This window comes from Trachemys scripta, chromosome 3 (assembly GCF_013100865.1).
Source record: "Trachemys scripta elegans isolate TJP31775 chromosome 3, CAS_Tse_1.0, whole genome shotgun sequence".
NCBI lineage: Eukaryota > Metazoa > Chordata > Testudines > Emydidae > Trachemys > Trachemys scripta.
In genome coordinates, this window is record NC_048300.1 from 193,613,868 (window position 1) to 193,625,889 (window position 12,022).

General features: G+C 48.6%; 1 protein-coding gene across 2 annotated transcripts in view; it reads right to left on the reverse strand.

The window, feature by feature from the left end:
* The window catches only part of LOC117875403 (squalene synthase-like), a 20,571-nt gene extending 9,003 nt beyond the window's left edge, over window positions 1-11,568 (reverse strand). The window contains exons 1-3 of one of the 2 annotated variants that reach the window (XM_034766701.1): window positions 11,428-11,568; window positions 8,736-8,833; window positions 3,744-3,927 (exon numbers count right to left, since the gene is read on the reverse strand). In XM_034766701.1, the coding sequence (XP_034622592.1) occupies window positions 3,744-3,927; window positions 8,736-8,833; window positions 11,428-11,568 (423 nt within the window). The remainder of the gene's footprint in view (window positions 1-3,743; window positions 3,928-8,735; window positions 8,834-11,427) is intronic. The other variant, XM_034766703.1, reaches the window with a different exon arrangement.
* Window positions 11,569-12,022: the final 454 nt, after the last annotated feature.

The following is a 12,022-nucleotide window of genomic DNA, read 5'->3' on the forward strand; positions in this document are numbered from 1 at the left end:
GGGGGGGGGGGGGGGATTGGCGCAGAACTTTTCGCGTTTGGCTAGCAGGGATCTTCCCTGATACCAGCCACGCGGTGGGCGGAGGGATAAAGCGATCATCCCAGAGAATTGGATGGGGGGGGGGTTAGTTTATTTTCTGCTGCTGAAGGTTAACAGGAAAACCGCAGCAGTCAATGGGCTTTGCTTGGTATGTGGGAAAGGAGGGCGCAGAAGCCGAAAGACAATGGCTTACCATGGCCGCATGCAAGCCGAATTCTGTTGCCCAGACCTGCGTCTGTGATCTCTAACACCAAAGCCACAGGCACTCAGTATTAAGATGGAAAATGCGACCTTGTACTGAAATCACATGTGCTATGTAATGTGAATAGTGTTTTTCACCGTGAAAGAGTATAAGCATTGTTCTGTAAAATGTATCTTTTTAAAAATTTCTCTCCTTTTTTCCATGCCTCCAGCAGCTGCAAATTTTTCAAGCCTCCCTCCTCCGTCCCGAAGACTATCTCAGATAAGGCGTCGGAGAAAGAGGACATGAGACAAGATGTTCTTGGAAATAATGGAATGCACCTGCAATGAAAGAGCTCATTTGAATGAGTGGAAGGACACGGTATCTAAGTACAGGAAAGATGCCAGTGAATGTGAGGTCATGAGGGACACTCGAGATGAGAGGTGGCAGGCTGCAATGCTGGGGCTGCTGTGTGATCAAACAGACATGCTCCGGCGTCTGGTGGAGCTTCAGGAACGGCAGCAGGATAACAGAGTGCCGCTGTCGCCGCTGTATAACCTCCTTCCCCCTTCACCATGTTACATAGTCTCCTCACCCAGACGTGTAAGAACGCGGGGGGGAGGGGGGGGGGAAGAGGCTCCGTGCACTCTCCCACTCCACCTAGTGGACAGCCCAACCAAAAGACTGTCATTATATTGAATTTTTTCAGTAGTCTTTTACTTCCCTCCTATCCTCCTCCCAAACCTCATCCGGGTTACCTCGTTGGTTCTCTCCCTATGTTTATAATCAATTAATAAAGAATACATGATTTTTAAATGATAGTGACTTTATTTCATTTAAAAGCAAGCTGTGATTTAAGGGGGAGGGTGGTTTGCTTACAGGGAATGACTCAATCAAGGGGGCGGGTTTTCAACAAACAGAACTTTCACACTGTAGCCTGGCCAATCATGAAACTGGTTTTCAAAGCTTCTCTGATGCGCAGCGCTTCCTGGTGTGATCTTCTAATCGCCCTGGTGTCTGGCTGCGCATAATCAGCAGCCAGGCGATTTGCCTCAGCCTCCCACCCCGCCATAAAGGTCTCCCCCTTACTCTCACAGAGATTGTGAAGCACACAGCAAGCAGCAATAACCATGGGGATACTGGTTTAGCTGAGGTCTGACCGAGTCAGTAACGAGTGCCAGCGACCTTTTAAACGGCCAAATGCACATTCTACCACCATTTTGCACTTGCTCAGCCTGTAGTTGAACAGCTCCTGACTCCTGTCCAGGCTGCCTGTGTATGGCTTCATGAGCCATGGCATTAAGGGATAGGCTGGGTCCCCAAGGATAACGACAGGCATTTCAACATCCCCAACGGTTATTTTCTGGTCCAGGAAGTAAGTCTCTTGCTGCAGCCGTTTAAACAGATTAGTGTTCCTGAAGACACGAGTGTCATGAACCCTTCCCGGCCAGCCCACGTTGATGTTGGTGAAACGTCCCTTGTGATCCACATGTGCTTGCAGCACCATTGAAAAGTACCCCTTGCGGTTTATGTACTGGGTACCCTGGTGCTCTGGTGCCAAGATAGGGATATGGGTTCCATCTATCGCCCCACCACAGTTAGGGAATCCCATTGCAGCAAAGCCATCCACTATGACCTGCACATTTCCCAGAGTCACTACCTTTCGTAGCAGCAGCTCAGTGATTGCTTTGGCTACTTGCATCACAGCAGCCCCCACAGTAGATTTGCCCACTCCAAATTGATTCCTGACTGACCGGTAGCTGTCTGACGTTGCAAGCTTCCACAGGGCTATCGCCACTCGCTTCTCAGCTGTGAAGGCTGCTCTCATCTTGGTATTCTGGCGTTTCAGGGCAGGGGAAAGCAAGTCACAAAGTTCCAAGAAAGTGCCCTTACGCATGCGAAAGTTTCGCAGCCACTGGGAATCGTCCCACACCTGCAACACTATGCGGTCCCACCAGTCTGTGCTTGTTTCCTGGGCCCAGAATCGGCGTTCCACGGCTATAACCTGCCCCATTAACAGCATGATCTCCAAAGCACCGGGGCCCGTGGTTTGATAGAATTCCATGTCCATGTCCTCATCATTCTTGCCACCGCATTGCCGTAGCCTACTCCTCGCAGCCTGGTTTTGCAGTTCTGGTTCAGCATAAACTGCATGACAACGCGCGAGGTGTTTACAATGTTCATGACTGCTGTCTTGAGCTGAGCGGGCTCAATGCTTGCCGTGGTATGGCGTCTGCACTGTTCACCCAGGAAAAAGGTGCAAAACGGTTGTCTGCCGTTGCTTTCATGGAGAGGGGGGAGGATGTACCCAGAACCACCCGTGACAATGTTTTTGGCCCCATCAGGCATTGGGATCTCAACCCAGAATTCCAATGGGCGGAGGAGACTGCGGGAACTATGGGATAGCTATGGGATAGCTACCCACAGTGCAACGCTCCGGAAATCGACGCTAGCCCCGGTACATGGACGCGCACCGCCGAATTAATGTGCTTAGTGTGGCCGCATACATTCGACTTTATACAATCTATTTCCAAAATTCGAATTATATAAATTCGGATTAATCCCGTAGTGTAGACATACCCTAAGAGAGACATCCCGTCTCAATTTAAAGACTTCTGGTGACAGAGAATCCACCACATCCATGGTTACCTTGCCCCAGTGGGTAATTCCCCTCACTGTTTCAAAGGCGCATCTTATTTCCAGTCTGAATGTGTCTAGCTGTACCTTTCAGTCACTGGATCTTGTTATACCTTTGTCTGCTAGATTAAAGAGCTCTCCAGTAGAGTCTTAACCTTCTCTTTGATAAACTAAATAGAACAAGCTCCTCAAGACTCTTGTAAGTAAGTAACAGATTCTCCAAAGCCTCCACCAAGGTAACTTCCTCCATAAACTGGGCATCAGGAGGTCACAGAGCAAGTTGCTATCATTCCCCTTCCCTCCAGGGGGCAGAGTATGTCACACCTGAGGTCTATTGACATGGAGAGCATGAATTAACGAGTCTGTCGTTCACACTATGAAGCTGATCTACTTTTTCAACATCCAAGGGAACATATAATTTTTAGAGCCAAGTTTTCAGCGGGTGACCCTCACTTGCACACACGCAAAGTTTATCAGCGTGTAGTTTCCCCCAATTTTGAATGCAGTCACATGTGCAAGTGAGTAGACCCCCTAAATCACCACAATAACCACAACTGCAGTGAAATGTACATGACCATAGGTATGTGAATGGATATGATTTTGGGCCTCTAAAAGATAGTCCTCAGTGTCAAAGCTGGGAAGTGCCTCAAATTCTGGGGCAGTTTAGAGTTACAAATAAGTTGTTTTCTGCATCCCTTATTCATATATTGGGCAATACAGGCCAACAGCAAACCTGGTGACACTCCAGCAGGCATTGCCAATGACCATGTCTTCAGTCAACTGGCAATTCCTACATACCAAGTTGCAAAGATGTTTGAAGCGGATACTGGTACTAGTCAACATATGGGTTATATTATAGTTCGAAACATGGAAACTAATGGCTCACCGTTGGGAAGTCCTCAAGCACTTGCTTATACTTCTCCTTGCTCTCTACGTATCTCCAGTCTGGCTGATATAGATAGGAGTGGAAATCATGCAACATTGGGACCTTGGTTTCTAAACTGATGGTCATATCATCTTCTACAGTGTCCAGAGCTCGGAGTACCAGGTACAATATGCACACAGCATGACTACGGAGGGAGAAAACGATTACCTATTACTTGGGATGCCCTATTACTCAGAAAAGTAGTTAAAAATTATCACATGGCTTTTGTAACAGACATTCTCAAATTAAACAGTCCAGCAGCAAAGTGGGGGCTATCCAATTTATTGCACTGAATGCAGCATGTATGATTACCTGCCTTGTGGGCAGGTGACGTGTGTGTGCATTCGGTGCAAGAAGCTCAAAGCCGTCAGAGACCGAGTATGGGCTCTGGACACCAGAGTGGCTGAACTGGAGGAGCAAAGGGAGGCAGAGAGGTAGAACCATAGAATCAAAGAGTTAGTCTAAGCCCCTGTCATGATGCAGGATTTGTTGTGTCTAAATCATCCCAGACAGATGGCTATCCAGCCTCCTTTTGAAAACCTCCAGTGAAGGACCTTCCACAACCTCCCAAGATGTCTGTTCCATTGTCTTGCTGTTCTTATAGTTAGGAAGTTTTTCCTGAGATTTAATCTAAGTCTGCTATGCTGTAGTTTGACCCCATTGCCTCGTCTCCTGCCCGCTGTGGCAAGAGAACAACTTTTCTCCGTCTTTTTTATGGCAGCCTTACAAGTATTTCAAGACCACTATCATATCCCCCTTAATCTCATCTTTTCCAAACTAAACATACCCAGTTCCTTCAGCCTTTGCTCATTTGACTTGAATTCCATCCCTTTCATCATCTCTGTCGCTCACATCTGGATCCTTTCCAGTTTCTCTACATCCTTTCTATACACTGATGACCAAAACTGGACACAGTTCTCCAGCTGAGGCCTAACCAGTGCTGAGTAGAGTGGTACTATCACCCCCTGTAACTTACCTATTTCTCTGTTAATGCAACCTAAAATGTATTTGCTTTTTTTGCAACAGCATCGCATTGCTGACTCATGTTGAGGCTGTGATCCACCACAACTCCCAGATCTTTCTCAGCAGTGCTGCTGCCAAACCAGTTATATCCCCATTCTGTATTTTTGCATTTGGTTTTTCTTCCCTAAGCGTAGCACCTGACATTTGTTTTTGTTGAATTTCATTTTGTTATCTATAGCCCAGTTCTCCAATTTATCAAGATCCCACTGAATTTTAGTGCTATCCTCCAAAGTGTTGCTCTGTGCTGCGCTGTGGTGTGGCTAGCTCCAGCCGGGCAGTGCTGCTGTAGCGCTGCCAGCCACCGGTGCTCCAGGCAGCACGGTAAGCAGGAGGGAGCAGGGGGGATTGGATAGAGGGCAGGAGAGTTCGGGGTGTGGATATGGGTCGGGGCGGTCAGAGGGTGGGGAACAGGGGTGTTGAATGGGGGCGGGGGTACCGGGGGGCAATCAGAAAGGAGGGGGGGTTGGATGGGGTGGTGGGGGGCAGTCAGGGGTGGGAGGTTCCGGGGGCCAGTCAGGGGACAGGAAGCGGGGTGGTGGTGGATGGGGCAGGAGTCCTGGGGGAGCCATCAGGGAAAAGGGGGATTGGATGGGGCAGGAGTCCTGGGGGGGGGGGGCGGGCAGGGGCGAGAAGCAGGAGGGGGAAATAGGGGGCAGGGGCCAGGCCACGCCTGGCTGTTTGGGGAGGCACAGCCTCCCCTAACCGGCCCTTCATACAATTTCCTAAACCCGATGCAGCCCTCAGGCCAAAACGTTTGCTCGCCCCTGCACTATGATAAAAATGGTACACAGTAATACCAGGGTACAAAATATATAGGAATGACAGTGTAGGTTGTGCTGTTGGGGGACTGGCACTATGTGTGAAAAGAAACAAAGAATAGTAAAAATCTTTAAAGAATCAAACTGTACCATAGAATCTCTATAGATAGAAACTCTATGCTTGAATAATAAGAGTTTATTAGGAATATTCTACAGACCACCTGACTAGACTGGTGATGGTGACTGTGAAATGCTCAGAGATATCAGAAAGGCTATAAAAATAGAAAACTCAATATTAATGGTGGATTAAACAGACATTCCAGCAATAGTGGGGGATTTCAAGTATCCCCATATTGATTGAGTACATGTCACCTCAGGACAGGATGCAGAGATAAAATTTCTAGATACTTTTAATGATTGCTTCTTGGTGAAGCTAGTCCTGGAGCCCACAAGGGGAGAGGCAATTCTTGATTTAGTCCTAAGTGGAACACAGGATCGGGTCCAAGAAGTAAATATAGCTGAACCACTCAGTAATAGTGACCATAATATAATTAAAGTTAACATCCTTGTGAGAGGGAAAATACCAAAGAAGCCCAATACATTAGCATTTTACCTCAAAAGGGAGAACTGCACAAAAATGAGGAGACTAGTTAAACAGACATTAAAAGGAACAGTCACGAGTGAAATGCCTGCAAGCTGCATGGAAATGTTTAAAAACATCACAATAGAGGCTCAAATTAAATATATACCACAAATTAAAAAAAAAAATAGTAAGAGGATCAAAAAGTGCCACATAGCTAAACAGAATAAAAAAGAAGGTTCCAATCAACAAGGCATTCTTTAAATATCTGAGGTCAAATCCTACTGAAGAAAATAGAAAGGAGCATAAATTCTGGCATATCAGGCGTCAGTATAATTAGGCAGGCCAAAAAAGAATTTGAAGAGCAGCTAGCAAAAGATTCAAAAACTAATAACAACAACAAAAAGTAAGTATATGACAAGTAGGAAACCTGCCAAACAATCAGTGGGACACTGGACTATCGCGGTGCTAAAGGCACACTCAAGGAATACAAGGCCATTGTGGAGAAGCTAACTTAATTCTTTGCATCGATCTTCACTGCAGAGGATATGAGGGAGAATCCCACACCTTGAGCCATTCTTTTTAGGTGACAAATGTGAGGAACAGTCCCAGACTAAGGTATCAGTAGAGGAAGTTTTGGAACAAATTGATCAGTTAAAGAGTAATAAGTCACCAGGACCAGATGGTATTCACTCAAGAGTTCTGAAGGAACTCAAATATGAAATTGCAGAACTACTAACTGTGGTACATAACCTATCACTTAAATCAGCTTCTGTACCAGATGACTGGTGGATAGCTAATGTGACGCCAATTTTTTTAAAAGGGCTCCAGAGGTGATCCTGGCAGTTACTAGCTGATAAGCCTGACTTCAGTACCAGGCAAATTGGTTGAAACTATAGTAAAGAACAGATTTATCAAACACATAGATGAACATGATTTGTTGGGGAAGAGTCAACATGGCTTTTGTAAAAGGAAAATCGTGCCTCACCAATCTACTAGAATTCTTTGAGGGTGGTCAACAAATATGTGGACAAGGGTGATCCAGTGGATATAGTGTTCTTAGACTTTCAGAAATCCTTTGACAAGCTCCCTCACCAAAGGTTCTTAAGCAAAGTAAGCAGTTATGGAATAAGAGGGAAGGTTCTCTCATGGATCAGTAACTAGTGAAAAGATAGGAAACAAAGGGTAGGATAAATGGTCAGTTTTCAGAATGGAGAGAGATAAATAGCAGTGTCCTCCAGGGATCTGTACTGGGACCAGTGCTGTTCAAAATATTCATAAGTGATCAGGAAAAAGGGGTAAACAGTGAGGGGGCAGAGTTTGCAGATGATACAAAATTGCTGAGGAGAGTTACAAAGGGATCGCACAAAACTGGGTGAGTGAGTCACAAAATGGCAGATGAAATTAAGTATTGATTAATGCAAGGTAATGTGTAGTGGAAAACATAATCCCGACTATACATACAAAATGATGGTGTCTTAATTGGCTGTTACCACTCAAGAAAGAGATCTTGGGGTTCTCTGAAAACATCCGATCAATGTGCAGTGGCAGTCAAAAAAGCTAACAGAATGTTAGGAACCATTAGAAAAGGAATAGATAAGTCAGTGTCTATATTATTTTCAGTCTTTACAATGGAGCGAATCATGGTATTCACTAAGTACTATCAGTTTCTATTGTGCAGAAAAGATTTTGCCTTCGGGCTTGTCTACATTTGAAATGCCACAACAGCTGCACTGCTGTAGTGCTTTCGGGTAGACACTACCTACGCCGACAGGAGGGGTTCTCCTGTCAGGGTAGGTAATCCGCCTCCCCAAGTGGCAGTAGCTAGGTTGAGGAAGAATTCTTCTGAGGTCTACTGTGGGGGTTAGGTCGGCTTAAGTACACCACTCAAGGAGGTGGATTTTTGACAACCCTGAGTGATGTAGCTGGGTCGACTTAAATTTTTAGTGTAGACCAGGTCTGAGTTACTTTTGGTTCCAGTTTAGCTAGAAGGTACAGAGAGGACATTTTCTTCATCTGGACTAGATCATTCAAAGAGGGGAAACCAAGCAGGAGCTGAAAAAGCAGGAAAGCTGTTTTCTTCTTCCAGTCTATGAATAAAACCCTGGTGTGAAAGGATGAGATCTCAAAATTCTACCAACTTGAAGACCCTGGGGCCAGATTTTCAAAGGTATTTAGGCTCCTAATGATGCAGATAGGCACTTCTGAAAATGCCACCAGGCTCCAAAGCAGGTCAGGTACTTATCTCCCACTGACTGTGCCTATTTGTGGCCAGGACACTCGATTAACCCCCTCCTGGCCCACTCAGTCAGGTGCTTCTGCTGGGCTCTTGCTGCTTGCGTAACCCTCTACTTGTTAACCCTCTACTGACCAGCTAAGCTAGGTGCTCCCATGGCATGGATACATTTACATTAACCCTGTCCCAGCCAGCCCAGCTGCCCTAGTGACCTTCCCATGTCCAATACCCCCAGCCACTCCCATTGCTTAATTAACCCTCTCCTATGAGGTTTAGGTGAGGGAATGACTGGGCCCTGCTGCACAGCCTATGCCTATTAACTCCCTCATGTCCAGCTCCCCGCTGTGGGCACTCACCGCAGCTCCCCGTCCAGAGCCTGGATGACGGCGGCGAAGCTCCGGCTGGTCTGATTCAGGTGCTTGTAGCAGGTCTTGAGGTTGTCGCTGAGCGCGTCCTGCGGGCAGAGCAGAGGGGACACAGGCTGCTGGAAGTGGGCAAGGCCAGGCAGACTTCAGAGGGGAAGCCGTGGTGCAAAAGCCGGCTGCCCCTGCAGAGCTGGCCCAGTGGCAAGGAGGAACACACGCTGGATACCCCACTGTCCCTGGCCACCCTACCACAGGGGGAGCAGCATGGTCTGCTGTGCCTCCTAGCAGAGCTCCAGGGGGCCTGAAGAGAGCACCCATCCCGCTAACCCTGTGTGCCCCAGAGACACTGACCCCCAACGACTGATACTGGACCCCCAAGGAGAGTCCCCTCCCCATTAATTCCATGCACCCTGGAGCAAACTGTGACTTAACTCTATGTGAAATGGCTGCCTCTGGTGTCACCTACCAGGATATCTTGCAGCCTCAATACATATGTTCAATGCATAGCACCTTCTCTGTGCTGCTAGATGGTAAAGATTGATTTAAAATCTGTAAGCGAGTTATTTGCCCATCCACTAGCGCACTGCAAGGCTTTATGGAATATGAACATGCATAGCTAAGAAAAGAACACAGTCAACTTGAAATCTAGTTGATTTTTTTAAGTTTAACTTAGTTCCATGTACTACACTTCCCAGGGTTCTGCTGCTTTATGGTTTTACATTCACATTTTCCTTCTTTTCCCTGCATTTTTTACTCCCCTAACCTCATCTGGAAGCACAACACAAACAGGGGCAAACTGATTGGCTGCGCAGAGAAATGCTGAAAGTAATTTAACACCAACAGACCCCGGTTGTCGGGACTGAACCTGGGACCTTAGTGCATGAGCCTCTATCGCATAAGCTAAAAGCCAACAGGCTGTTAGGTCAGGCTGTAAAGCAAACTCATGATCTACCTCTAAGTGGTCTCGGTGCCACTAGATGGGACAGAGCAACACACCCAGGAGGTGTGTGGGTTACACATACCTGGCTCCTTGTGTCGGCGCTGCGCATACTCACCAGGAGCGCTTGTGTCAATGCACAGTGCAGTGCGCCATGGGTAGGTATAGCAGTGTGCAACTCTCCACCTCCAGCCCACTGCCCTTTGGGAAGCGTTGGCAATGCATGATGGGGCAGAAACGAGTCATGCAAGGGTGCCGGGAGCAAGGGGTAAACTTCCCAGGGTGCAACTGTCTCCATCCCATAATGTCATCTATATCGCATAATTTCCGCACCTTTCTTTAACATTCCACAAACCCGCATTGTCCTTCCCCTTGTGCGCCATCTCTGACAGAAGCATAGAGCCTGCCCAGCGTTGCACCTTTGTCACAAGCGTTGCAAGCACAAGGGGCATGAGCCTCCGGTATTTGCAGAGCCATAAGAAGAATTGACTCAGTGGGGGACGTGACAGTATCCCTTCTTCTGCATCCCCCGTGCAAGCTGCTCACAGATGTCCACCTCTCTATGGGTGGTCTGGAGTTGTGCCTGGACGGCCTCTTCTCCCCACAGGCCCAGGAGATCCATCCAGTATCTCCTGTCCACTCCCAGCCAGAGCTGGGCAGCGGCACACAACAAGGGAGAGCTGCTAGGTATACTTGCCAAGCTGGACCATGAGGAAAAGGCATTTCAAAAATTCATGTAACTTTAAAGGAGACGGGGCCTTCCGGTCTCTGTGACCTGAGGGCAGTAGAGTTCACAACCGTGACCAGAGCAGTTGGTGTCTGGCATTGTGGGACAGCTGCTGGAGGACTGTTAGGGTTGACATAAGTAATGCAATGTCTACACTCACGCTATGTCTACATTGCTATATCAACCCTGGCTCAGTGCCACTCGGGGAGATGGTGCTACTGCTTCACTGTAATGGGGCACTTACATTGGTGGGAGACAAATTTAAGTGTAGATACATGCACAACTAGGTCAATGCAAGGTGGCTTATGTCGCCCTAACTTTGTAGTGTCGGCCAGGCCTTAGGCTCCACTGCTCCAGCAACTCATGGTGCCCAGGCAGACTCTGCATCCAGTCAGGGTGACTTGCAGGATCGGTGCCTTAGCCAGTACAGCTGGCTTTACTGCGGGTGATTCATGGGATTAGTACAGTGGCGATGGAGTCTTTCACCTCTAGGACTTGAGTCTGATCCTGCCCCAGAAAGAAGTGACCTGTTCCCACTGAAGTCAGTGGGAGTTTTGGCACAGAATTCAATAGGAGCAGGATTGGACTTCAGTAGCTGTTACCATGGGCCTATGTGACATTGACTGCTGATTGAAGATGAACTTTGTGTCCCTCCACCCATTGTCTTACCTTGATCCAGTGTCCTTCACTCTGACCTCACAATGAATATTGTGCCACAGACTCCAGGTCAGGGCCTTGCCTTGGCCAGCTGGCACATGTCAAGACCCTTTCCATTCAGCTGGAAACAGTCAATAAGACTTCTGAGAACAACAGTGTTGCCCTCAAGCACCAAGAGCCCCACCTAGTCCCACTAAGGCCTCCACTTCAGAGAGATAGCGTTCGGCACACTGGGAGCACCAAACATCTGTAGGCATGTACTTGATAACAGGACAGCATCAAGGTTGGACACTGGTTTCATGGGTCAGACGAGACGCCCTGTGGCCAGCACCCTCAGCCCGCACCCCGCCCGCTCTGCTCACCTGGTCCAGTGGGGGCATCACTGCTGCGCCGCCACCCATCTTAAACCGCAGCAGGTTGTAGATCTCCCGGGGGCGGCCCAGCCACTTCCCCACCCGCTCCATGGGCAGCCGCGTGCACCTGGGGATGAGTGACAGAGGCATAGCATTTCTACGTGGTGCTGCTGCCCCGCCGGAGGATCGTCCCAACACGGCGTTAGGACGGGCCTCATCCCCGTCTCCTGACTGCACCTAGCAGCGAAGCCTGGGGCGCGCATTGGCAATGGATGCTTAAAGGGGCTGCAGCTCATTTCGGAGCCAGAGAGACTGTAGGGTCCAGCCCTGTGTGTGGCACTTGTGGGGAGGGGGCATCTGGCAGCCTGAGCAAAACCCACCCCAGGGGAGCGCGTCCTGCCTTGCCAGACACTGTCCCAGTCCCATTGCCTGACACTGCCCCCACCCAGACAGGGAGCCCCCCACATCCCAACTGCCCCACTGCCCCGCCCCCACTGCCCTGCTGCCCGACACTGCCCCCTGCCAGACATTGACCGCCCCCACCCCAACTGCCTCATCGCGCCCCCGGCCAAATACATCCTCCCCAGCCACTCTGCCTGACAGC